Below are 27,350 nucleotides of genomic sequence, written 5' to 3'. Positions count from 1 at the left end.
CATACATTCCAAAATCTGTATATAATGTCTATGTATTACAACCATAATGAAAAACACTACAACATCTGCAACAACTGCTACCTTGTTCACTAGCCCTGTATTCATGGGGGGCAGTGGATGGCTGGCACCTGAATAGCCCATTGGACACCCCATATAACTTACATGTCATGGCAAATCTCAATTTTTATAACCAGAAATGCAATGGTTTTAGTTCATTTCTACTATCTGCACTAAACTGTCTCTCTGTGAGCTCAAGTGAGATAAGTGTGTGGGAAGATGGGGGTGAGCAGGAAGCAGAACCCCAAACACCCCTGTGCACACTAAACTGTGTGTGTGAGTCACATTATTACAGCATGGACATTTATGACAATAGATACTTATCTGTGTATGTAGTTTACAGCAAACATTAACTAGAAACAAATCCGTGATGTTTTAGGTACATACATAATGTTTATAGCTGCAGTCATTGTAACGTTCATAGTAACAACATACAGTAAAGCTATATGGCAGTAGTTAATCATGTTATCTTACATACTCTTTAAATTTGAAATGCAGTACAACCAGAAATACAGGTCCAGAGAGTCACAAAGTGTTTTTACTGAGGCTAAATAAGAAAAATAAGTTTAACTGTAGAATCAGAATTACCTCTTTTTCTTAAGCGCCGTTAACAAATGACAAATGGTCATATTTTATATTGGAAAAATAGTCTGGGAATACCCACCTAAAATAAATTCCTGGTGTCTTGTGATAGATTGGTTAAAATTGGTTAACTGCCAGGAAGAAAAATAAATGAGGTAAATTATCAGTAGCTATACCTTCTCCACACCTGCCCTTGTATTCTGGCAAATTATAGGGACACGTTATACCTTTCTTAATGGATACATAGGATAGGAGGGCTGCAAAGTACAGAAACAACTTGATCATTGCTACACCACAAAGTCTTAGACCGCAGGCCCACTTTCCACTATTTTTCATTTTCTCTTCAGTAACTTCTTATTCTCCTAGTCTCTTCTCTATCCTTCCCTCCATTTCTCCTCTTTGTTCTCATACCTAAATGAGCAATTTTCATTATATAGGCATATATAGCCAATTGATGTGGATGAGCAGGAGGGCCCACTGATACCTGGCCCCACTGGCATGTGTCCCTGGTATCCTGGTGGGCCAGTCTGACACTGATTGCAATTGGTTTAGAATATAGAATGATCTTTACTATTTATTGTTTTATAGTTTTTCAATAATTTGCCTTCTAACTCTAACTCTAGCTTTCAAATGGGGGTGGAGGGAGGGGGGCGTCACTGACCCCAGCAGCCAAAACTCGATTGCTCTGGGAGGCTACAATTTAATTGTTATTGTTACTTTTAATAAGTTATTTTTCTATTCAGATCCTCTCTTATTTATAAACCAATCTCTTGTTCAAAGCACTCCCTGGTTGCTAAGTTCATTTGGACCCTAGCAACCCGATAGCTGCTGAACTTTAAAAATGATGAATTAGTTTCTAACAAGGGTACTGAGTGAGAGAAGAGTGTGGCTCCTGATTTCTGTGTGAAAAAGCAGTCTGCTGCAGGTAAAATCTATGTGTCTTTGTGCTTTTAAGTGATGGAACTGATGGTACGACACTTTGATGTCACTGGAGGCTGCATTATCCACATATCCTCTCAGCAGTGAGACTGAGCAGGAGGGCCCACTGACAGGGTCGGACTGGGCCGCTGGGACACCGGGAAAAATCCCGGTGGGCCCCGGCGGCCCAGACCCGACCCCTGCTGTGCTCCCTTTGCCCGACTGCTCCTCCCCTGACGCGTTAAATTTACGCGCGGTCAGGGGAGGAAGCCATGTGGGGGCCCCTGCGAGGGAGGGGGGTTTAGGGGAGGGTTAATATTGACAATATTATTAGTGCACAGTTTTTTGTTCCTGGGGCACAGCAACACACTCTAGTTATATTATATTTACATTATATTTATATTCTGGTTCAGCATTGGGAAGGCACAGGTCCTGAGGGCATTCATGGCAGACCACAGTGCAAAGTGGGAAAAACATGCCAGCTTGCGCCTGTATTTTGCACTTTGCACCCTGTCTCTCCATTTGTAAATGACCCCTAAGAACTTTAATCATGCTACCAAAATTCTACACTAGCATGAAAATGAGTCACAATCCTCAAATGGCTACATTTCACAGCAGTTTGTAAAAATGACAGCGATAATGGAAATTAGTTGCGACTACACACAATTTTTACAGCAATTTCTGATAAATATACCTTTTAGTGTTGCACTACAGACTGAAAACAAAAAGGCCCTTTGGTTACTATAAAATATGAGCTCGCTGTCTTTGGATCCCTTTCACCACCAACTGCCGCTTCGTGCATTTTGCAGTCCTGTAGAACTGGCGGTTGCAGGTTAGAGGAAGTCAGGAGTAAGGGCCTCCTTACTAGGGGTACCAAGAACTGGCCTATTCCCTCTCTCTTACTGGCCTGTCAAAACCAGCATGTTTTCTGATTAGTAGAAGGGTTACAACCACATTAAACAGAACAAATACAAAATTGTAATTATTGTTTTCAAGGACAGACAGAACTCTTTTGCATTCTTCTTATTCTTCTCCATTTGAACTGCATCCAAACCCATAATGTTGTGTAACAATTTTTTTGCACAGATGGAGCACATTTCTTTTGCTATTTGGTCAGATCTTATGAGGAAGATTCAACAAAATCCATAATTATAGTCCATCTGGTGTACATTACAAACAAATGGTTTAAAGTAAAACCATTTTCATAAAAATATTCTTTATTAGCAGTATGTGACATTAGATAATGCCACTGGGTAATCCTAAATAGAAAACTGCCATTTTAAGAATTAAGGGCCGCCCCCTGGAATCATAGGATTTACAGTGCACACAAACAAGCCAATGCACACATACATGCTAGGCCCCATCAGCCAATGAATGGACAGAGTTCTGTCTTTTGCTTCCACACTATTTCCTATTTACTGAGGTATATATTCCAGTTTGGTAAGATTCTTTAATAGGACACGTAATATAAAATCTGTTTTCATGATGATGTGTTTGTACAATTTCCTTTGTTCTTTTTGTAATTATTTTGAATAAAATAGTAACATTTGAGAAAGGGTATTATCTGTGTTGTTACAGATGGATTCGTTTTGAAGAGAAAACTGAAGATGGTGGTGAAAGATGGAGCAAACCTCATGTTACTACCCTGTCCTTACATAGTTTATTTGAACTAAAAACATGTATTGAACGAGGAACACTACTGCTGGATATAGAAAAATCTACTTTTAAAGAAATATTAGGTATGTATATCACATGTATTATCCCTTGTATCACTAATAATTCAATATTTGCAAGTACATACATTTTCCAAAACAATACTTTTTAGTTACAAGTTTATGATGATACAGTCGCTCAGCCACAATACCATGTTACAGTAAACCTCACAGTTGGTCCTATTTTTTTTATAGACTGGCTCAAAATTAAAATTATATAAAAAAAAATAAATAAAAAAAAAAAAATAAAAAAAAAAAAATATATATATATATATATTGAACACAGTGTATCCAACTGAGATTAGAGGTCACCAGAGAAAAATTCACCCACTTCCTATTCATTCCTATACAATCCATGCAATGTTCTCCCTGTATGGCATCAGGCCTAAGCAACAACATATTCTGCAACACTTTACAACAGAAGGGTATGTGTATATATATATATATATATATACATGCAGAAATATGAGCCGCACTCGCAGGACTTAGGGGCTGATTTACTAACCCACGAATCTGACCCGAATTGGAAAAGTTCCGACTTGAAAACGAACATGTTGCGACTTTTTCGTATGTTTTGCGATTTTTTCGGCGTCTTTACGAATTTTTCGTTACCAATACGATTTTTGCGTAAAAACGCGAGTTTTTCGTAGCCTTTACGAAAGTTGCGTAAAATCTTGCGATTTTTCCGTAGCGTTAAAACTTACGCGAAAAGTTGCGCCTTTTTCGTAGCGTTAAAACTTAAAAGGTGCGAAGTTTCGCGTAAGTTTTAACGCTACGAAAAAAGCGCAAGATTTTACGCAACTTTCGTAATGGCTACGAAAAACTCGCGTTTTTACGCAAAAATCGTATTGGTAACGAAAAATTCGTAAAAAGACGCCGAAAAAATCGCAAAACATACGAAAAAATCGCAAAATACCGATCTTTACGAAAAAAACGCAATCGGACTCATTTCGACCCGTTCGTGGGTTAGTAAATCAGCCCCTTAGTGTGAGAAAAAAAAAGCAAATTTATTGAAGTATATAGCTAACGTTTCGGCTGCTTCCACTGCCTTTTTCAAAGTGTGGAAGCAGCCGAAACGTTAGCTATATGCTTCAATAAATTTGCTTTTTTTTCTCACACTAAGTCCTGCGAGTGCGGCTCATATTTCTGCATGTATATTTTTGTTTGACACTGCACCCAGGCACTCTATATCCCTTTTTTACGTGAGTGCCAGTTGCCATTTTGCTTTCTATATATATATATATATATATATATATAGAAACCCTACAAGAAAGACCCTGCTTATTAAAGCTTTCAGTCTAAAAGCTGAAGGGGGAATGAGACACACGGCACAGGGGTGCACACAAGGAATATTTGGGAGAAACATTTCTGTTACGTTTCATGCTAGATGGCAGTGATGCTCTGATCGTACCTATCTTTTGATCCATGCTCGACCCTAACCCAAGCCAGCCAACTGTACTGGTATACAGACTAGTGATGTGCGGGTCGAGATTTTCTCGACCCACGCCCGACCAAAACCCGCCCACTCCCAACCCGAACCCTACCTGACCCGGCTTCCTTCCTCTGTTTATAGACTCGCGCCCACCCCGCAATGACATCACAAAAGGGGCAGGGCTTCTGGGCGCACACCTATAAATAGAGAAGGAAGAGCGGAAGTGCTCAGCCCGAACCCGCCTGCAACCCACAGTTTATGTGGTGAGGTCGGCCCAAATCCGCCAGATCTGTGGGTCCCTCGGGTATCGGGCCAGCTTGCACATCACTAATATAATATTGTGCACAAGGCGGAACATGTGTGGTAAGGCCAGGGTGTGTTTGTGAGTGTGGATTAACTTTAAATAATAACACATTTTATTTTAAATAATATATTTTTTTTTCTTTAAGAATGTGTAACAAATATAAACATTGCCAACAATTCAATAAATCAAGAGGAGAAAGAAAAAATCATTCATCTTCTTTGCCAAAAACATGTTCATCAAACAAAAAAGTCACGAAGAAAAACAATGGCAGAGATTTGTTTATCATCATGTTCATCATGTCCAGGTACATTTCTGCTTGGGATTTGTATTTCTGTTATTCTCTTATAAAGGAAAAATACACTGTATAAATAAATCTCCTCTGCTACATCATTCTTTGTGTGCAATACAGTCCAACTGCTTGTCCTTGATGGTAACTAAGCTGTATGAATCCATATTGGTGGCAAAACAATCCTATTGGGTTTATTTGATGTTTAAATTATTTTTAGCAGATTTAAGGTATGATAATCCAAATTACAGATCCCTTTATCTGGAAAACCCCAGGTTCCAAGCATTCTGGATAATAGATCCCATACCTGTAAGCTAAAAATGCTGCAGTTCATTTACTATATATGTATTTTATTACAGGTAGAGCTACATCTCAAAAAAGTACAATTGCTGAACTTTCAGAAAAGCCTTTAAAAGAACAGGTAAAAACTTAAATACTTTAATGTGAATACTATTGTCATCTCTGCCCTATTTAGCCATAAATGGTGGGATAAATCTAACCTTCAGCCTTCTGGTCAGTTATCAATTTAATAGGAGCTCTCCCTAAAGACATTGGCCATATAGTAGCTGATAATTTGCCACAAACTATTGTTATTCACCCCTGTACTTAGGTTGGTGTTCATCGGTGGCCCTAGTGACAGTGGCATTGTTAATTGCTGCTGAATGCCTAAAGGGGGCCATACATGTAGTAATAACGATCTTTCGTGTGACCACTGGTTGCACAAACGATCGTTCCCACCCTCCATTGACGTTCAGCATCCGATATGGAGGTAGAAACAATAGGAATTCTACCTCCACCTGCCGATTCAGCCCTAAACGTAGATTTTTCTCAGGCACCTTCAATGGCGCCCAATCAAAATCTTTTAACCTGGCCGATCAACCTGGCCTTTTTGATATCGGTCGCCTCTTCGAGTGAAGAGACTCATTTATATACATTCAAAGACAAGAATAATCAGGAATATGAACGTTTTATTTTATTTGTATTTTATTACTGAATGATACATTGATGATTTGTAAACTGACCTATAACTGTGATTGCTTTAGTTATTGAACAGGTTTAGAAAGAAAATACCCGAAGGAACAGAAGCAGCAAATATTCTTGTTGGTGAAGTGGATTTTTTGGATCAGCCATTTGTCTCTTTTATCAGACTAAAAGAAGCCAGAGTGCTCGGCTCTCTCACAGAGGTGGTACTCCCCAGCAGGTAATTTGGAATAATATGCTTTTTGAAATGCAAAAGATGTTTGAAATGTTGTTAGTATCCCTGTGAGAACTACGGCCCTGATCCTTAATGGTGTATTCTCCATTACTCCCTTACTGATATGCTGTCTAATACCCTTTATCATGAAAGAGCAATATAAATCACCTACCATTTCTCAATAGGTTCATTTTTATACTTCTTGGTCCAAAAATTAAGACGAAGGCCTATCATGAGATCGGAAGAGCAATTGCCACTTTACTCACGGACGAGGTAACCATATAGATTGGGTTTGATAAAAACTGAATGGCACATCATTTGTAAATCCAAAACGGATTTAGGAACAGGCAAAAGGCTTTATAGTACATTTGCTGAGTAGAGAATTTTTAGTGTAGTCCATCAGTGCTTTACATGTCATGACAATCAGTCAGTGCAAGTCAGGTCTGGGCTGGTGGTCAAAATAGGCCCTGGCATTTCAAGTACACAGAGGCCCAAACAGCCCCCCACCAGCCCAATAAATAGTGACTGTCTATGGCATCTTACAGCAGCCCCTCTGGCATTTGCCAGAATCTACAGATTTCCCGTCTGGGCCTGGTGCAGGTATAAAACACAGCAAGAATACAGTTCTGATAAAACTTGTGTCAACTACTATGTAACCACAGGTATGGAATCTATTATCTGGACTGCTTGGGACCTGGGTCTTTAGACAAATTTGACTAATTGAAACAGTACCTCTTCAATATTTTAGTTATTCCAGAAAACTGCATACAAGGCTCTGAGTAGGTCTGGGCTACTGGCTGGAATCGATGAGTTTTTAGATGAGCTCAGTATTTTGCCTCCTGGAAAATGGGATCCAACTGTACGAATTCAACCTCCAAAATTTCTGCCTTCACCACACAAAAGGTAATGCAATCTTGCCCCTCTTTACCCCTTGTATCAGTTAACAGTTGTATTTTTGTATGCAGCGTCGGACTGGGCTGCCAGGATACCGGGAAAAATCCCGGTGAGCCCCGGTGGCCCAGATCCAATCCCCCCCAGGGTGCTCCCGTGATCTGCCGCCTCCCTCCCGCACGTAAGTAGGCCCCAGTTGTTGGTTAGGGCCAGCAATCAGAGCAATCAGCTCAGAATGTAGGTGGCCAAACTGGTTTCAGATCTACTCACTTGGGGACCTTACCAAAGGAAAAGATCTGACATTGTATGGCCTCCTTTAGTATTAATCTGGCCACAGATCCACTTGTTTTGGCCAGGTAACAAAGGAAGTGGGTCACTGCTGTCTTTGGCCACCCATGTCATCTTGCCCTGGCCACATTATTGCAGTGCAGTTACCTATATACCACATCCATGGCCTGATATGGTTCATGGATAACTTGCCTTTCATTCTCTTTAATCTATACTCATATATGATCTATATTTACACCACAATAGACAATCATCATTGTGTAGCGATGCATTAGCAAAAAACCCAGCAAACCATGCCAGCACTAGTATCCCCCTACACCAGTGCTTCTCAACCTGTGGGTCGGGACCCCTTTGGGGGTCGAACAACCCTTTTCAACATATTTGCAATAGTCCTGGGAATAATTTTATGGTTGGGGGTCACCACAACATGAGTAACTGTATTAAAGGTGTCGTGGCATTGGGAAGGTTGAGAACCACTGGTCTACACTGAGCACAATTCAGTAGAAAATGATAGGTTTCTAATAGTCCTTGAATTAAAAATAAGTCTGTCTTCATTTGTTATCTTCATGTTGATTTAATAATAAATTCATCAGAGACATTTGTGTTACAGAAAGTTAATGTTATTGCGAGGAAATAAACTGCCCTGCGGTGAGAATGGCAATGCTTTCCATCAGGAGGAGAAACTGGCACATGGGCATCCTCACGCCAGCGAGGAGCTGAAAAGAACTGGCAGGTAAGGCCGATATTTAAGAACTCAGCCCACTTATGAACCATTTACTGCCAATGCTACCGCTCTCCTCTGACACAGCCACACACATCCAATAGCAGCGACTGTGTAGGAAGCTTAATAGAAGGAAGCCTGCCAAAGACTATTACAATTCCCCTGTTTGTGGCATCACAAGCAAATACAAGTCAGATGTTTACCCATAATAAATCATTTCAACAAAATATACACAAACCACAAGTTAGGTGGAATTAACTACAGGCATGTATCTTTTTATCCTCCGCTAATATGCATATCTTTTTGCATTTTAATTACAAAGTCTCCTATTGTTGCCTATTAACAAAAAAATGGCCTTAATGCAATTACTTAGGGGTAGATTTAGAAAAATGTGAGTTTAGACCTCACCAAAGAAAAACTCATCCAATTTCTTCTATTCATTCCTATCAGATTTTTAGAAGTGTAATTATCAATGGGTGAAAGTTAGAACTCACGTTTGATAAATACGCTTCTTAAAATACTATAGGAAGGAATAGAACATGGGTGAGTTTTACGTATGAAGCTCTAAATTCACATTTTGATAAATCTGCCCCTTAATCTGCATTTTTTTTTTTTAAATGCTTTTATTTTCCTTTTTCCAAATAAGCAAAACAAGTATAAAAGAGGGGGAGAGAGAGAGAGGAAGAAAGAGAGGGGATGAAAGTTGGTAGAGAGTTTACACAGTTGCTCGCATTGGGATTAATAGGACATGGGGGCTCAGTATGGTGGGTCCAAAATGTCTACTGTTCTAGGCAGGGGGTCCCCTTCCACGTCCAGCCATGGTTGCCATACTTTATCAAACTTTGCTGGGCATCCTCTGGCAAAGTATGTGAATTTAATGGAGGGTAAGGCACCATTGATGAGCTTAATCCATTGCTTTTTCCGGGGTGGTTTGGGTCCCATCCAGTGGAGTATAATACATTTCCTAGCATAGTAGAGTAGGGATCGGGCAAACAATCTGGAGGCAATGTTTCCTAGTTGGTCTTCCAGAATGCCGAGTAAGCAGGCATGCGGTGAGAGGAGGGGAGGATAGGCAAGGTGACCTGACATATGTGTGGTGATGTCTTTCCAAAAATCCTGGATTATGGGGCAGTTCCAGATCATATGCAAAAAGTCTGCTTGGTCTGCTTGACACCTGTGGCACTTGTCAGTCTCTCTGCGGCCCATTTCCTTTAGCCTGACTGGAGTGTAGTAGATCTGCATCAAAAATTTGTATTGAATTAGCCTTGAGGATATCAAAAAATGGTATAAGTTCTCTGTCACCTCCTCCCGTTGCTCGTCTGTTAGGTCATCCAGCATTGATCTCCATTTGAGGTAGGTTCTTTGGAAGGGGGCCTGCGAAGCTGAGTTCAATAGGGAGTAGAGCCGAGACACCAACTTGGGGGGGCATTCCTGAACCAACAAATCTATGGGATAACTGTCATAGACTAAAGATGTTTCCCGGAATTGGTCCAGAAATGCCTCCCTCAGCTGCAAGTATTGATAAAGTTTAACATCAGTTAGTAAAGGTCTGCTTCTAAGATCAGTGTATGTGGGGAACAAGTTCTCTCGTGTATATCCTTGAGCCTTTTTATACCTGCTGTAGGCCAAATTTGGAATTGGGGCAGTTGCTTAAAGTGAATTAGATTATTGTTGTTCCAGAGGGGGAGCCTGGGTGAGAGTAGCGGGGGGTCTATACCTAGTTTGCGTAGTGCCATGAGCCACAGTCTGTGCGTGAGCTTTATGATAGGGGTACTTAATCTGCATTTTTAGAAAGTCAAAATCTTGCTGTATATTTTATATAAGACTATACTGAACAAAACAGACTCTTGCAGGTGCTGGAACTAGAGGTGGGCAGCAGAGGTATGTTGCTTAGGTGCAAATGGGGAGGGGGTGATGGGTAGGAATAGGAGCAATAGAGTGCAGTTGAGAGGTGGAGGGTGTTGGCATGCAGATAGGGCCCTGGACCAAGTAGTGTTGCAATGGCCACCTGTGCTACTTGGCCCCATTCTGGACAAAAGACCCGAGTGTGATTGTGTGTGCAGTTCTGGCAAGATACCCCGTCCTGCCCCTGAGCATAACATTATATAGTAATATATAGCAAGTATATGCATGCTGGAGTGACACTGTTTGAAATATGGCCCTTCTCCTTTATTCTAGGATATTTGGTGGTCTCATAAAAGATGTGAAGAGGAAGGCCCCGTGGTATTGGAGTGACTTTTATGATGGTCTCAATATGCAATGTCTCTCTAGTATCTTGTTTATATATCTGGTAACGGTTACCAATTCCATCACTTTTGGTGGTATGCTGGGAGACGCTACTGACAACATGCAGGTTTGTATTCCATTCTGTTTTCTATCATTATATATCATTATGTGTTTCTATAGGGTTTGGCTGTGTAAGCAAGAGATGTAAAGGAAAGAACAACTAGATAGAAAATTATAATCACTTACCTGATACCCCGGGCAGGTGTTCCTGTTAGCAGAAAACTGTACCAGGTCAGGGTACTTCTTCCCACCTGCTGCACATGGACAGGAATAGTGAAAAGCTGAACTTTAAGCAAAATGCTGACTTTGGTTCTAACACAGTGGCCAGTGTAGATTCTAGTGATTGTAACTTTCCTTCTCCTTGAAAGCCCCGTTTTAACAGAAAACTAGAACATTGCGAGTCTGCCCTAGATGGATAACCCATAGCATCCAATAATCACTTTCCATATCAGCTGACCGTTTAGGGGCAGGGCACATGGAATATCAGCTCGACTGATATTACACATCAGTTGTTCAATACAATTGGCTAAGGGCCCCACAAATGAATGGTCAGTTCTTGTAAGAAAAAGTGGTAGACTTTCTAGCGTCATGGATACCCTACTGTGTTTGTGATTGGAGGATGCTGCATCATAATTGCGTCTCCCCCTTGGCCCTCTATGACAAGTGGTATGATAGCTATGATCTCTTTAAGTTTCTATGTGGGTTTCACAGAGGTGCCTCAGTTTTCTCCCAGTTTTAGAACATACTTACTGGCTTGTAATGAATTTAGCCCAGTGTATGTAACTGTAGTAGGTTTGGTTAGACTATAAATCCCTTTGCCATAAGGACTCATGACTAATTTTCTTTAAAGAGACAATATTACACTTTCGGTGCTGTCATTAAATGACTGCATCACATTTATAAACCCAAACATCAAATAGGAACACACATCCAAAAGCTGCCAATGCACAGAAAGATATCTTGTATGCCAAGGTATGAATGACTTCATTTGCTTTATTTGGCCACCCTCATGGTGGTTATATTGGGCTGATAGATGATCAGATCACAATAGTGGCCGTAAGAGTGGCCCTTGTCTGACATACTTTCAAACTGGCACTATAGATATCTAGTTAATTTTTGACCAGATATTGATCAAGCAGGCCATCAATTTGGCTCCACACCTAGTCCAATCAGAGGTGGAACTACCAGGGCACTTCAGACACTGTGCTGAGCCTCAGTACTAATAATTATGTTTTTGAGTCCAATAAACTGGCAACTTAGTCTGGAGAGGGAAAGCAATGTCAGCCCATGCATGGCTAGCTTAATGCTGGCTCCACAACCGGATGTGTTTTCTGCAATGCATAGAAAGTACAATTTCTTCTGCAGGGAGTCCTTGAAAATTTCCTTGGTACTGCAATCAGCGGTGGGCTATTTTGTCTGTTCAGTGGCCAGCCTCTTACTATCCTGAGCAGCACAGGGCCAGTCCTGGTCTTCGAAAGACTTTTGTTTCGCTTTAGCAAGTAAGTATCCCTTATGTCCTCCATTCTTACATTTATTTATGGTAGTTCCTTGACCTGTATAAATAAGCCTCATACATTTATATGCTCATGGAACTCCTCAGTAATCTATAATATCCTTATAATTTATAATAAGGGGTGCAGTATTCTCTATATCAGTGCTGTCCAACTTCTACAGTGCCGAGGGCCGGAATTTCTCTAGCATACGTGGTGGAGGGCCGCTAATGGAAGCCAGTTTTGACCACTCCCCTTTTTGAAACCACACCCACTTCAAACCACACCTATTTTATCACAATGGTGGTAGCACAGCAAAATCCCAAATGCTTGGTCCTTACTGTGGGGATATCAACCATCATTCATATGTGAAAGAATTATGTCATATTAAGATATACCCTTAAATTCCATATGCCTCCTCCTCCGCTGTGGATAGCAGAGCAACCCCCAGTACATAATTACACACCATTTAATGGCTATTTCCAACTGCTAACAAACTCCCACAACAAACCCCTGCCAGGTTCACCTCCCACAAGCAGCATAGGGCAAGCAGAGTATGGCACACACAGGCAGCACTCTGCCTGTCCTATGCTGTCTGTGTGTGCTATACTCTGCCTGTCCTACCCTGCCTGTGTGTGCCATACTCTGCCTTCCCTATGCTGCCTCTGTGTGTCATACTCTGCCTTCCCTACCCTGCCTGTGTGTGCCATACTCTGCCTGCCCTACCCTGCCTGCCCTACCCTGCCTGTGTGTGCCATACTCTGCCTTCCCTATGCTGCCTCTGTGTGCCATACTCTGCCTGCCCTACCCTGCCTGTATGTGCCATACTCTGCCTGCCCTACCCTGACTGTGTGTGCCATACCCTCCCTGACCTATGCTGGCTGTATGTGCCATACTCTGCCTACAGTACCTATGTCTGAGGTGTGAAGAAGTGAACAATGGGAGTGATTACAGCCCGAGCCTGAGGTGTGAACACTGCAGGGGTAGAACAATGCAGGTATTAAAAGGTGTGAAAAACACAGGGGATTACATTTATTTTTAAACAATACAGAGGGATTACAGCCTGAATCTGAGGTGAGAACCATGCAGGGGGCCAGTTAATCTCAGTACTGATACCATTTAATGCTTACTCAAAGGTAAGGCATCAAAGCAGCCAGACAGGTGGGGGGCCACACAGAGGGGGGCCCGCGGGCCGCCAGTTGGACAGCACTACTCTATATAATGTATAATATATCATTTATTCAATTTCTTTCTTTAGAGATTATGAATTTGAATACTTGGAATTTCGCCTGTGGATTGGACTTTGGGTGGCGTTTTACTGCCTAATATTGGTTGCTACGGATGCCAGCTACCTGGTGCAGTATTTCACTCGCTTTACAGAAGAAAGCTTTTGCGCTCTCATCAGCCTCATTTTTATTTATGATGCAATAAAGAAGATGCTGAATTTAGCAGATCAATTCCCCATTAATTGGGAATACTCCATTAACCACATGACCCAGTACAGCTGCCAGTGTAGCTTGTCAGACTTCGGTAAGATGAATATAGAAAAGCGCACTGTTCTGATATAAATACAGATTCCAGAGAAACTATGCAGCCTAATGGATATTGTCTCACCCAATTAAATACATTAATATTACAGAACCCACTTTCCTTGGAATGATACTTCATTTTCAAAGAAAGGATTTTTATTAGTACGGCAGCCCAACCTGCATAACAGAATTTGGCTTAGAATTCCAGGGAATTCTTTATCCTGATTCCGCCTCTACCAAAAGTGGGTGGTGCTGTTGTGTATGACCTTTCTGAGAATTAGTCGTACCCACAATATTTTTACAGACTTTTTATAATGTTGGAAAAACAGCAATTTTTTTACCATGTATACAGGTATGGGATCCATTATCCGGAAACCAGATATCCAGAAAGATCTGAATTACGGAAAGCTTGTCTCTCATACACTCCATTTTAATCAAATAATTCAGATTTTTAAAACTGATTTCCTTTTTCTCTTTAAAAATAAAGCAGTGCTTTGTATTTGATCCCAACTAAGATATAATTAATCCTTACTGGAGGCAAAACAATCCTATTGAGTTTAATTAATGATTAAAAGATTTTTTAGTAGACTTACGGTATGAAGATCCAAATTATGGAAAGACCCCTTATCTGGAATACCCTTGGTCCCAAACATTCTGGATAAGGGGTTCTATACCTGTACAAGATTTTTTAAAATTCAGAAACCTAATACCTTTGGTGAATTTGTCATGCTTCTGTGACTCGGTGTATTTATGTCCATTTTGTAGCTGGGTGTTCAACGTGTTGTTTTCTAAACGATTTATACAGTAGTAGAATTAACCTTGTATCCCCAGTATCAATAATCCCTTCCTACAGGCAGCTATTACTAATGAGGTTGAAAAAGTCTGAGAAAGCTCCATGTTAGCATCATAGTGTGTTTGATACTGACTGTTTGATTTGAATGCTATGGCATTATTATGTGTATTTATTGTTGCTATGCTGCCACCAGATTTAATGCCAGGGCTGGAACAAGGGGCAAGCAGGCAGTAGGGGCAGGTGCCTAGGGTGCAACTTTTGGGTGGGTGCTGGGCATGTACCACTCGTGCTGGCCTTCCCATAGTTTGGCCCATGTGAATCTCTGGGTCTTGGTGCAAACACAGTGGGAAGGGGTTGTACAGGGGCGGCCATTTGCCTTGGGCACTCTGAACCTTAGGCCCTGCATTGTTAAGTTCTAAGAACAAGCAATGTGGGTTAAAGGTTTGTTTTTTGCTTTTTATAGAAACAAACCATTCAGATTTTAGTTTAAAAAATGGTAAACAGTGACTCAAAACATATTTCTTGATTGATGGTGCTTGAATAGCTTCTTGAACATGTATATCTGTTATGAGCCGGTAATCATTTAAAGAGGGTGACAAGACTAAAGGAACTGAAGGAGTTAGTGATTTTTCTGGCACCTTCAAAAGACTTATTTCATAGATGGTTGGAACAACTTTGTGGTTTTATACTATTGCTGTATAAGAATAAGCTTGCTGATACACCAGAAACAGAAAACAATTTTATGTGTTATTTTCTTTCCAGGAAATTATACTTCCGTCAATTCAACAATGTACAGCAGCAACAATTCCTCTTTATATGAGGTGAGTTTGATTGGTTTATCATTTTTTTCTTTTAAATGCAGTTAAGGTAACATTGACACATCTAACATGGCAAAGTAGGGGTGGCTGGCCTGCAGCTAGTTCACCCCATAGAGATTTTCCATCTTAAATTAAGATGTTGTGATATCCCTGAGTTATTGTCAGAAACAAAAAAAAAAAAGATTTGTCTTATTTTTTTCAGAAGATTGAAGATTCTTCCAATTTAACTAGAAATCAGTGCCTGGAATACGGAGGCCACCTAGTGGGAAGCAGTTGTAATTACGTACCTGACATTTGCCTGATGTCTGCGATGCTTTTCTTTGGAACATTTTTCTGCTCTTCTTCCCTAAAGCAGTTCCAGAGTAGCAGATACCTATCTGCCTCGGTATGTCAATATATTTCTTATATAGCAGAGTATTTTTATTTTCTCCTTGATTTAGCAAAAGAAAATACTGATACTTTACTATAGATGTTATATTTTTATTAAAATGGAAAAAAGACATAAGCGGTACAGTGGGTGGTAGGACCTTACGCAGGGCCTAAGAATGCTCACTTCCCTCCTCCCTGGGGTAAATATCTCTGTACATCATGGATGGACCCATAGGCCCCAAGAACAGCTGTTTATGTTTTCCTATGACCTATTGCACTGAATAGTGCTAATTTCAACACCCACCACTCATGAATAGAGCAATGCCAAATGTGATTGTACTGTATTTATAGGGATAGCCATAGGTCTCAGTGTTTTGAAACAGAGCACAGAGACCTGCAGCAATTCATAATGGGTAGAAGGCAGGGTGCAAAGTGCAAAAACATGGTGGATTGTACCCTGCCTTCCACATTGCCCTCCTGAGTAGCCCTATGCCCTAAGTTATCACAGGAAAATGAACCAAGGTGCAGTTTTCTGTTTCTAAATGTTAATGGAAATCTGTCCAGTACTTACTAGCAGTACATCTAAATGAACTGGAAATACAAACGATAGTTACCTTTGGGGAAATGATATTCCTAATAACGGAGGAAGAAAACCCTTGTTCTTGTTTGTTCTTTTCCCATAGATAAGGAAGCTGGCAGGCGACTTTTCAGTAATACTGACAATATTAGTATTTTGTGCAATAGATGCATCTTTTGGACTGGAAACTCCCAAACTAATTGTTCCAACTGAATTTAAGGTAAGAGCTGTATTCATGGAACTAGTTAATAAAATGGCACTGCCCGGTTATGATATGTAAATACAAATGCGGATATTGTTTGTCATCAACCCACACCTCTTCCACCCCTGTTTGTGTGCAGGTAACACGGCAGTGCCCAAGGGAAACACATGAGATAACTAAAGAGTGGGATACATTTAAACACAGTTTACATATTGAGAGTCTGAATGGATACAAAATAAGGACCAGTCCCTGGATCAACTTGTACTAAGAGCTACAGTGGATATAAAAAGTCTAAACACCCCTGATAAAATGTCAGATTCCTGTGCTGTACAAAAATGAGACAAAGATAAATAATTTCAGAACTTTTTTCACCTTTAATGTGACCTATAAACTGTACCACTCAATTGAAAAACAAACTGAAATCTTTTAGGTGGAGGGAAGAAAACCAAAAAAACGAAAATAATGTGGTTGCATAAGTGTGCACACCCTTAAACTAATACTTTGTGGAAGCACCTTTTGATTTTATTACAGCACTCAGTCTTTTTGGGTATGAGTCTATCAGCATGGCACATTCTGGCTTTGCAAGATTTGCCCACTCTTCTTTGCTCCAAATCTGTCAGATTGTGAGGGCATCTCCTGTGCACAACCCTCTTCAGATCACCCCACAGATTTTCAATCGGATTCAGGTCTGGGCTCTGGCTGGGCCATTCCAAAACTTTAATCTTCTTCCGGTGAAGCCATTCCTTTGTTGATTTGGATGTATGCTTTGGGTCGTTGTCATGCTGAAAGATGAAGTTCCTCCTTATGTGAAGCCTGAAGGTTTTGTGCCAATATTGACTGGTATTTGGAACTGTTCATAATTCCCTCTATCTTATCTAAGGCCAGTTCCAGTTCTAGCTGAAGAAAAACAGCCCCAAAGCATGATGCTGCCCCCACCATGTTTCACTGTGGGTATGGTGTTCTTTTGGTGATGTGCAGTATTGTTTTTGCGCCAAACATATTTTTTGGAATTATGGCCAAAAAGTTCAACCTTGGTATCATCAGACCATAACACCTTTTCCCACATGCTTTTGGGAGACTTCAGATGTGTTTTTGCAAAATGTAGCCTGGCTTGGATGTTTTTCTTCGTAAGAAAAGGCTTTCGCCTTGCCACTCTACCCCATAGCCCAGACATATGAAGAATACGGGAGATTGTTGTCACATATACCACACAGCCAGTACTTGCCAGATATTCCTGCAGCTCCTTTAATGTTGCTGTAGGCCTCTTGGTAGCCTCCCTGACCAGTTTTCTTCTTGTCTTTTCATCAATTTTGGAGGGACGTCCAGTTCTTGGTAATTCACTGTTGTGCCATATTTCTCCCCTTGATGATGACGTCACTGTGTTCCATTGTATATCTAATGCCTTGGAAACTCTTTTGTACCCTTCTCCTTACTGATATCTATTAACAATGAGATCCCTCTGATGCTTTGGAAGCTCTCTGGGGACCATGGCTTTTGCTGTGGGATGCAACTAAAACAATGTCAGGAAAGACCAACTAGAGCAGCTGAACTTTATTTGGGGTTAATGAGAGGCACTTTAAATGATGGCAGGTGTATGCTGACTCCTATTTAACATGATTTTGAATGTGATTGCTTAATTCTGAACACAGCTACACCCCCAGTTAGAAGAGGGTGTGCACACTTAGGCAACCACATTATTTTAGTTTTTTTGGTTTTCTTCCCTCCACCTAAAAGATTTCAGTTTGTTTTTCAATTGAGTGGTACAGTTTATAGGTTACATTAAAGGTGGAAAAAGTATCTTTGTCTCATTTTTGTACAGCACAGGAACCTGACATTTTACCAGGGGTGTGTAGACTTTAATATCCACCTTATCTCCCATAACCCTGTATTCCCTCACTTGCCAAGGAGCCTTCCAACCCCTTCTTAAAGCTATCTAATGTATCAGTCAGCACGACTTCATACTGTTACATTAATGCCCTCCTACTGTAGCATTAATTCCCCCATACTATTACATTAATGCCCCCATACTGTGAGATTAATGCCCCCCCCACTGTAACATTAATTTCCACATACTGTAACTTTAATGCCCCCCCCAGTGTAACATTAATGCCCCCATACTGTAACATTAATGCCCCCCTACTGTGAGATTAATGCCCCCCCACTGTAACATTAATTCCCCCATACTGTAACTTTAATGCCCCCCCACTGTAACATTAATTCCCCCATACTGTAACTTTAATGCCCCCCCACTGTAACATTAATGCCCCCATACTGTAACATTAATGCTGCAAAACTTTACCCCTGTCATTTACCTGATTTTACATTTTCCAGGATTTTACACAATTTTTTCCTTGTCCCCTGAAAAAAGTAAAATGGGGTTCTATTGCAATTTAGATTTTTTCTCAAATCAGAGTACACAGATTAGGGTTCAGGTATGAGTCAATATTAGTCAGATTTGTTTGTTATCTGTTGTTGAATCCACAATGTTTGGAGTTGGAGTTGGTGCATCCCTGATAAGAAATAACCCTTTTTGACAATTTAGCATTTCTGAGTCAGATACAAATAACACAATAAATATCAGGTAAAGAATATTTTTCCTTCATTTCAATGTAAACATTTTCATTTTAAAATGTTTTGGGTTTAAATGCATGTTTATAAATATGCTGTTTTCTGTATTAAAAGCCTACGAACCCCAACAGGAGTTGGATAGTCACCCCATTTGGGAAGAACCCATGGTGGGTGTGCCTGCTCTCTGGTATTCCGGCAATCCTTATAACCATCCTCCTATTCATGGATCAACAAATCACTGCTGTCATTCTTAACCGCAAGGAATATAAGCTCAGGGTATGTTCCCTCTCTATCATATATCACTTCATTAAATGCAATGTATATATTAATAATACACAAAGGCCTAAATATTGCTTACCCCCTGTACCCCCTGTTGAAAAATATGAGGATATTAGAAGTCACCTCGGAGTTCCTGTATATGCTCCTGGAATGCCTCATTGACGTTTGCTATTCTTTATAAACAGCATTTTACTGGGCCCAGTAGCTACAAGCAGACACTCTCTGTCTCTGGGTAGTTACAGAAGGAATATAATCATGAAAAAACAATGAATTCAGAACCCACTCAGTATACTGTTTTAGTGGTAGTTAGTACTGAAATGTTTTGCAATTGGTTTTCATTTTTGCAAGAGAGTCAAGAATATGAGTAAAGGAGGACTCAAATAGAAAGATAAGGAATAAAATCTAACAATAACAATAAAATTGCAGCCTCACAGAGCAATAGTTTTTTTGCCTACTGGGGTCAGTGACCCCCATATGAAAACTGGAAAGAGTCAGAAGAGGAAGTCAAAAACTATAAAAAAAAATAAAGACCAATTAAAAAGCTGCTAAGAATAGGCCATTCTGTAACATTCTGAACCCTTTAATACTATCACATGATCAGGGTCAGACTGGGCTGCCAGGACACCAGGAAAGAACCCAGTGGGCCCCGGCCCCCCACGGTGCTCCCCCAGCTGACGGTGTCCCTCTCCTGATGCATTACTTACATGCACTCAGAGGGGGATAGGGAGGCACGGTGGGGGCCTGTGCGGGGACACAGCCAGGGCCCCTGGGGCACATGATCCTTAGAAATGCCAAACATGGCCTTTGTTGTTGGTTTAGTTCTTCTACAGAAAATGGCTGTAATTGTTGGGAAATGATATCTGTATTGCTTGTTATTATGTTGGGTTTGCCATTTACTGAAAGAGTAGCGGCAATAACTTACTGAGTTTATCTCGTTTTAAGAAAGGTGCAGGTTTTCACCTGGACTTTTTCTGCATCGCTCTGCTAATCATTATAACGTCGTTCATGGGCCTTCCCTGGTTTGTCTCCGCCACGGTGATCTCCCTGGCACACATGGACAGCTTGAAAATGGAGAGCAACACCTCTGCCCCGGGAGAGCAGCCCAAGTTCCTGGGAATAAGGTACCGCTAACAGCCATAACAAATGTACTTGTGTACACATTGCGCTGTATATACAGAGATGTAACATAACCAATGTAGTGCAGAGATGAATGCAGAACAGCAGTTGTGCTTCATTTGCTTCATGGGAAAATGTGATTTTATAAACGGTAGGTTATTAGATTAATTTTCCTGTGTGTGTTTATTTGCAGGGAGCAAAGAGTAAGCGGACTCGCAGTTTTCATCCTCACTGGCGCCTCAGTATTTCTGTCCCCGGTTCTCAAGGTACATAATGTAACAGTTCCCTGTGACTGTGCTACAGTTACCCCCCTGCAGTGGAAATTGCAAGGGTAAATAGGATTCTCAGAATAACAGAGAATTACTGCAGTAGTAGAATCCAATGCATTAAACATAATGAGAGCCCTTTGTGCTAAGCAGGGAGAGTTGCCCTTGTAAATCACCAACTATATTTTTGTACCTATTTCTTGTCATTTTTTTATAGGCAAATAAATGCTGCAGAATGTTTTTTTTTTCTATTTTTTATGCTGAATTTTTACAACCAATTAAAGGTTGTCCCACTACTACACCCCCTGCTGGTAGTAAGTGGGGCATTCCTGTTATGGCTATTGTATGTATGTACTGTATGTATAACTTTATTTATAAAGCGCCACAAGGGTACGCAGTGCTGTACAATCTTACAGAATTCAAAATTACACACAGGGAGGACAAGTTTTATAATAAATAAATACAATAAATATATATAAATACACAGGGAATAAGTGCCATGTGGTATGAGACACAGTAGGAAGGAGGTCCCTGCCCCATAGAGCTTACAATCTGAGTTGTTGGGTAACATACAGGCACAAACTGGAAGGTAAGAGTGCATCAGGTATGGGCATTTGCCCTTAAGAGCAGGACTGGGCAGAATAATGTTTTAGTGCTCCAGAAAGCTTTTTCATAAAGAGAGTGGGTGAGTTTTCCCTACGGAGGGATTCAGGGATAGAGTTCCAGAGGTAAGGAGCAGCAAGATAGAAAGGTTTAAGACGAGAGAGCGCAGTGGGTGTGGATGGTGTAAACAGACGGAGGCTCTGAGAGGAGCGGAGGAGACGACCAGGAACATGCAGGGAGACCAGTGAAGAAATGTAGTGAGGAGCAGAGGAGTGAAGGGCTTTGAATGTCAGCAGAAGGATTTTGTAAGCTATCCTTTGCTTAATAGGCAGCCATGCTAGAGAGCTTAAGTGAGGCTGAACAGGTTCCCTCTTCGGAGAGAGCAGGAGGATCCTGGCAGCAGAGTTAAAAATTGATTGCAGGGGAGAGAGGTGGAAATCTGGGAGGCCGGTTAGTAGGAGATTGCAGTAATCTAAGCAGGAAAGGATAAGGGCATGGATTAGTGTTTTAGCTGTTACTTGTGAAAGAAAGGGGCGTATCTTGGCAATATTGCGGAGGAAAAAACGGCAGGTTTTGGCAGTGTTATTAATATGGTTAGAGAAGGAGAGAGACTGGTCAAAGATAACCTCAAAGATTGGGCGATCTTTGTATTCATGCCCTCATTACTAGTGGTGACAGGGATTTATTTAGGGCTCTGGCACACGGGGAGATTAGTCGCCCGTGACAAATCTCGCCGAAAAGCCATCCCACCGGCGAAAATGTATATCGCAGGTGGGATGGCATACGCAGCGCCGCGATTTCCCTGAAATCGTGGAAGTTTCCTCTCAAGGCAACTTCCGCGATTTCAGGGAAATCTCGCCACCGCGTATGCCATCCCACTGGCGATTTACATTTTTGCCGGTGGGATGGCATTTCGGGGAGATTAGTCGCCTGCGAACAGGGAGATTTGTGTTGGGCGACTCATCTCCCCATGAGCCAGAGCCCTTAACTCCAAATTCTTCTTTAATCTGATCTTTTTTTAATTAAATCTAGGGTTGGGAAACAGTGATTAGTCCAGAAAGCCATTACTGAGTATTGCTACAGAGCAGGGATTGTCTGTGTGATTGCCCTGAGGTGATTGCACAACAGCTTAAAGGGGTTGTTGAACTTTCCATTAATAGTTATAGAATGTCCTATTCCTTGCAACTTCATTACAGTAGAATCCTGATTTTACATTTTCCCAGAACTGATGTTATTTTTTCATGGTCCCATACAGGCAAGTTTTATTTATTTTTTAATTTTTATTTTTCTTAACTGGAAATAACTACAGAAATGCAATTTTCATAACTTTAGTACATTCCGATGCCAGTGCTGTATGGGATATTTCTCCAGATGGGCATGGCTGCACTAAGGAGCATACAGGTAAGTTTGAACAGTTTTCCATTTCAGTGCAATGCATGGATGGGTGTTACCAACATCACAAATTCAGGGTGTGTGTAAGTGGCAATGGCTTTTCCATAAGGAGGCTTGACTAGCCTAGTTTTTATTGCGGTGCTTCACAGCAGGATCAAATGTTTTGGGGCAACAATATGCCCTTCCTCAAGTGATAATGTTGTATCCTGCTGTGTCTGAAGCAAATAAAATAACACCCCATAACAATTATACAAGTATTGTTGCTTCATTTTATTTGGATTTATTTACTGGCAGTGGAAGAGGCCAGTCACATACCTGTCTTCCCCTCGAGCATTTTACGTTATTGACTTTGCCAAGGACAACTTCCATTGACTTCCATAGAAACTCTCAAAAAAAATCAACTAAATGATACACAATGACAAATCATGGCAATGTATTCTGTTTTCCCTTTTTTTTTTTTTAAATCTTATCCTAAATGATTATTTAAGGGAAGCTTGCACTGATATCACGACTTTATTTCAGTTTTTAGAGCGAGTGCAGCTATTGGCCATCCCACCCAAACACCAGCCAGATCTGATCTTTCTCCGCCACGTTCCATTGCGCAAAGTCCATTTGTTTACTTTCATACAGACAGCGTGTCTAGTCATTCTATGGATCCTCAAATCAACTGTGGCTGCAATCATATTCCCATTGATGGTGAGTCAACCAGGACGATGCTTTGATTTCCTACTAAAAAGCATCACTTGCTGGTAGGGTTGGCACCTTTTATTTACATATATACCAGCCTTGGGGTCGGGGAGCAGACAGAGGATTCACATGGGGCAGGGTGATGGGTGACGTGGCCAGCATATAGGTGGGTCTGGCATTATAAGGGGTAATTCATCAGCGGGTGAGGGGGATTATTTTCCGGCAATGTAATGTAATTCCAGCCCCCACCAAGCTGGTGATTAACTGGCTGGGCTGAGTGTTAACCCTACTTTCTGGCCTTAGTTTGTGTGAGCTTGTGAATGTGGATAAAGTAGTGCCGTGTGGCTTCTAATGCTTATTATATATAGGGGTCACTGATATTCTGCTGTGAGCAGGTTATTTAAATGCATTGAATGACAATATAACTCACAATCTGTCTCTTGTACAAATATCAGCTGTTAGCCCTAGTCGGAGTCCGGAAGTCCATGGAATGGTTCTTCTCGCTGCATGACTTGAGTTGGCTGGATGACATTTTGCCAGCAAAAGAGAAGATTGTTCAGGAACCGAAAAAAGAAGAAAGCGACTTAAGTGACAGTGAAGATGTAAGGAATAGTGTTAGGATTCACAGTTCATATTTTGTTTCAGTACATATGTGTGTTTATACTAAAACCCAAGGCTGCTGTTGTCAGAAAGAAAAAGAACAGATGCCTTTAAGGGGCTTGGAAACTTCAGCTCCTCAGTGGAGAGAAATGTTAAAAAGTAGAAGAAAAATATGGAGAGAGGGGAAGGATAGGGGTGAGATATTGACATTGGGGAGAGGATGACACAGCATAAAGGGAGTGGGGGAAGGAGAAGATAACAGCAGAGCATAATGCAGAACAGGGGAAGTTAAGAGCAAAAGGGTAAATGGTAAAAAGTGAGTTTTAAAATGGCAGTGAATGGAGAGCTCAATAGAGAGGGGATATTGGATGGCTAATATACAGTATGTAACAAAAAAGGAGAAGGGCAGCAGGTGGTGCTAAATTAAAAGCAAAACAACATGAGAAGAAAATCAAATTTTGGGAGAATAGTTAAAAGCTAGAAATATCATCTAGAAGCCAGAAGAGAGGGATGTGCCACATTAAGAAGAAAACTAGAAGCGAGTGATACAGTGTTATATACATATTTGCCAAATAAGTCAGCATTTCATAAGGTGCCTGAGTACCAACCCCACAACACATATGGGGGGGGATAGGGGGCCGACTAAATGTTGAACATTAAAGATATTTTATATGTAATATAAGGCACTACATTTGTTTAGGTGCAGTAACCAATAAAATGTTGTAAACAGGTGACCAATTAATGTTATGTGCTGATTGGTTGCTATGGGTTACCACACATTAATACCAGACTTTAGGTTTGTATATGCTTTTTACAAAAAAGGTCATAAACTTATCCTGCACAATATTAACCCAAATTTTCCATATTTTAATTTTCAGTCGGAGTTAAAGTATCAGGAGAAATCGCCCGAGATTAACATTTCAGTGAATTAGATTGGGTTGTGCTGAAGAAGCGAGCAATGGTAAGAACACTCAGTTTATTGTCAGTTATATGATTCCTTAGGTGGCCATACACGGGCCAATAAATCCTGTTGACGGTCTGAGTCAGCAATTTATCACTGTGTATGGGGCCCTCAGATGGGTTTACTCGACCGATATCTGCCCGAAAATCAGCCAAATGTCAGGGAAAGTGGTGCATTGGCACGTTACTGTAGTCCTTACCCCGAGGCCTCTTGCCCAGCAATGTGATCCAATCATTGGGCTAAAGGCAGAACAATCAGATCAGTCCAATATTGCCAGCCGACAAGCAGATCTTCCCCTTTAGCCTAACTTGGTGCATTCCATTATCTCCAACCGTCAGACCACAAGCATTGTTGCTAGTAGCCATTATTCCATCACCTGCATTTCCTGCCTTCTTTTCTCCTTCCACCTCTGGTTTCCCTTGCATGACCTACACAGTTTTGCTTATACAGGTATTTCCTCTCACCTTTCCCTCTTCTCATATTTTTACCCCTTTACTTGTCTTCTTCTCCCTTCTTCTTTTTTCTCTCCCTATTTAACACCCTATACATTTCTCAGTTTTTCTTGATTTCTGCCAACTTCTCTTCTGTTTTCTGCTTTTTATCTTATCCCTTATTTCTCTAATCCGGTATTAATTTAGCGGTGTAAGAATAGAACATAACTGATGGAATAACAAAACTTTTATTAGAACCCCTGTACTTCTCTTTCAATGCCCGAAGCACACGGCTTCCAAACTATGGGCTTAGAGCAAAAAAAAAAAGGGTTCTGCGTGTTTCCATAGATAGATTGTATTGTTGTGTGTGGGGGGAGGGTTGGTTTTGCTCTGTGTAATATCTAACAATAAATGGGACACATATAGTTTGTACTGCTATGCAGTCTGAGTAGTATACACGTGGCTGATTCAATGTACATAGCTTGAGGTCCCCTTCAAATGTGAGACAGTACGCAAGCCATGATGTCAGGCAACATTGGTATGGCTCTGTATGGTGCAGAACACCTGTTTGGCCCATTCTCTGCTGGCTGACAAGCACCTGAAACTGCCACCCCCATAGAATTTTATTGGAACTGCCTGTCACAGCAAGCCTGAGTTTTTTTTTTTTTTTTGGCCAAAAAATACCTACACCAGTGTCGATGGCCGGTTTCCAAGTCTATCAGAGACTTAGAAATGTTATCTGATTAACTTATGAAATTATGGGAAATTGTGTTTTATTCCAGTTCAACAAGGAGCCGGATCTGAACATCTAAATGCTCTCATTGAAAACCTGCTGCAACATTCTGTGCCTCTCCGATGATACATGGTGATATATGGAACAGGAGACACAGCAATAAAGCGATCCTTACTGATGGGAATATAGAGTATAGCTATGGATCAGTGTTTGTTTAGCAACAGAATAAACCTTTTTTTAATGAATTGCTGATGTTTGTATTTATATATAAGTTTTTTATTGTAGTTTTTCATTGAAACTAGTATTTAAACTTTTGGTATGTAAGCAATTTAAATTATAGAGTTTCTTATGTGTCTGATGTATAAAAGTAATGTATGCATTAGAGTAGTGTATGTATAATAGTAATTTATGTATTTTAGAGTAATGTATGTATAACAGAAACATGTATTAGAATAATGTATGTAACCTGCCTAGGAACGATGTTTACCTGATAAACAAGAACAAATGAGTGAAGTCATTACTGCCTATGTATTTAATGATAAAAAATGAGGCTTTTATGTTTTAGTAATGCAGGTATCAGACTATTTTTACTACCTTGCATGCTACAGTTTGTATTTATTTTCAGTATCTTCTCATTGCCTATTTTATCCACTATCCTGGGAAACTAAGAATGCATTAGCAAGTAGCCTTGTCTCTGGACCATGGCAACTACGAGAACTGCACGAGAAGAGGGAATAACATGGCGCACAGACAGTGCCATATATAAGCCTGCATATTATGCAATAGCTAAGAGTGAGATCTGATCACATAAGACCATTGAAATACTTCTTTGCATTTGGTTAGCTCTAAAATTCTGTATTTCGGGGACAAAAATAAAACTGAATAAAACACATAAGTATTTCTATATACACTTCATAATAAAAAGCAATTAATATTTGACGCAATCTGTTCTTTGTAAAGTCACATCGATTCCTATTTATAATGCCATTCTCCATCTTGAAAGTGGTCCCTTAGGGCAGGGATCCCCAACCTTTTATACCTGTGAGTCACATACAAATGGATAAAGTTTTGTACAGCAACACAAGCAAGGAAAAGGGGGTGCAAATAAGAGCTATAATTGGCTATTTGGTAGCCCCTATGTGGACTGGCAGCCTATAAAAGGCTCTGTTTGGCTTTATACTGGGTTTTATGCAATCAACACTTGCCACCAAGTCAGGAATTCAAAAATAACTACCTGGTTTGGGGGCACTGAGAGCAACATCCA

At 40.7% G+C, this 27,350-nt stretch overlaps 1 protein-coding gene across 3 annotated transcripts in view; it reads left to right on the top strand.

The window, feature by feature from the left end:
• slc4a9 (solute carrier family 4 member 9) overlaps window positions 1–27,030 on the top strand; it is a 32,537-nt gene extending 5,507 nt beyond the window's left edge. Inside the window, exons 1-22 of one of the 3 annotated variants that reach the window (XM_012959754.3) lie at window positions 3,208–3,296; window positions 4,843–5,064; window positions 5,151–5,309; window positions 5,651–5,712; window positions 6,335–6,492; window positions 6,672–6,759; window positions 7,235–7,389; window positions 8,276–8,398; window positions 10,565–10,739; window positions 12,038–12,171; window positions 13,421–13,692; window positions 15,247–15,305; window positions 15,505–15,687; window positions 16,355–16,468; window positions 19,133–19,294; window positions 20,240–20,418; window positions 20,607–20,679; window positions 22,615–22,683; window positions 23,197–23,370; window positions 23,817–23,963; window positions 24,840–24,922; window positions 26,136–27,030. In XM_012959754.3, coding sequence (XP_012815208.2) covers window positions 5,058–5,064; window positions 5,151–5,309; window positions 5,651–5,712; window positions 6,335–6,492; window positions 6,672–6,759; window positions 7,235–7,389; window positions 8,276–8,398; window positions 10,565–10,739; window positions 12,038–12,171; window positions 13,421–13,692; window positions 15,247–15,305; window positions 15,505–15,687; window positions 16,355–16,468; window positions 19,133–19,294; window positions 20,240–20,418; window positions 20,607–20,679; window positions 22,615–22,683; window positions 23,197–23,370; window positions 23,817–23,963; window positions 24,840–24,893 — 2,547 coding nt within the window. In that variant the 5' untranslated portion in view covers window positions 3,208–3,296; window positions 4,843–5,057 and the 3' untranslated portion in view covers window positions 24,894–24,922; window positions 26,136–27,030. Of the gene's footprint in view, window positions 1–3,135; window positions 3,297–4,842; window positions 5,065–5,150; window positions 5,310–5,650; window positions 5,713–6,334; window positions 6,493–6,671; window positions 6,760–7,234; window positions 7,390–8,275; window positions 8,399–10,564; window positions 10,740–12,037; window positions 12,172–13,420; window positions 13,693–15,246; window positions 15,306–15,504; window positions 15,688–16,354; window positions 16,469–19,132; window positions 19,295–20,239; window positions 20,419–20,606; window positions 20,680–22,614; window positions 22,684–23,196; window positions 23,371–23,816; window positions 23,964–24,839; window positions 24,923–26,135 lie in introns of those variants that run through there. The other 2 variants (XM_012959753.3, XM_012959752.3) reach the window with 2 other exon arrangements.
• Window positions 27,031–27,350: the final 320 nt, after the last annotated feature.

The sequence above is a fragment of the Xenopus tropicalis genome, chromosome 3 (genome assembly GCF_000004195.4).
Source record: "Xenopus tropicalis strain Nigerian chromosome 3, UCB_Xtro_10.0, whole genome shotgun sequence".
NCBI classification, from domain to species: Eukaryota; Metazoa; Chordata; class Amphibia; order Anura; family Pipidae; genus Xenopus; species Xenopus tropicalis.
This window is presented reverse-complemented; position numbering and strand designations above follow the sequence as displayed.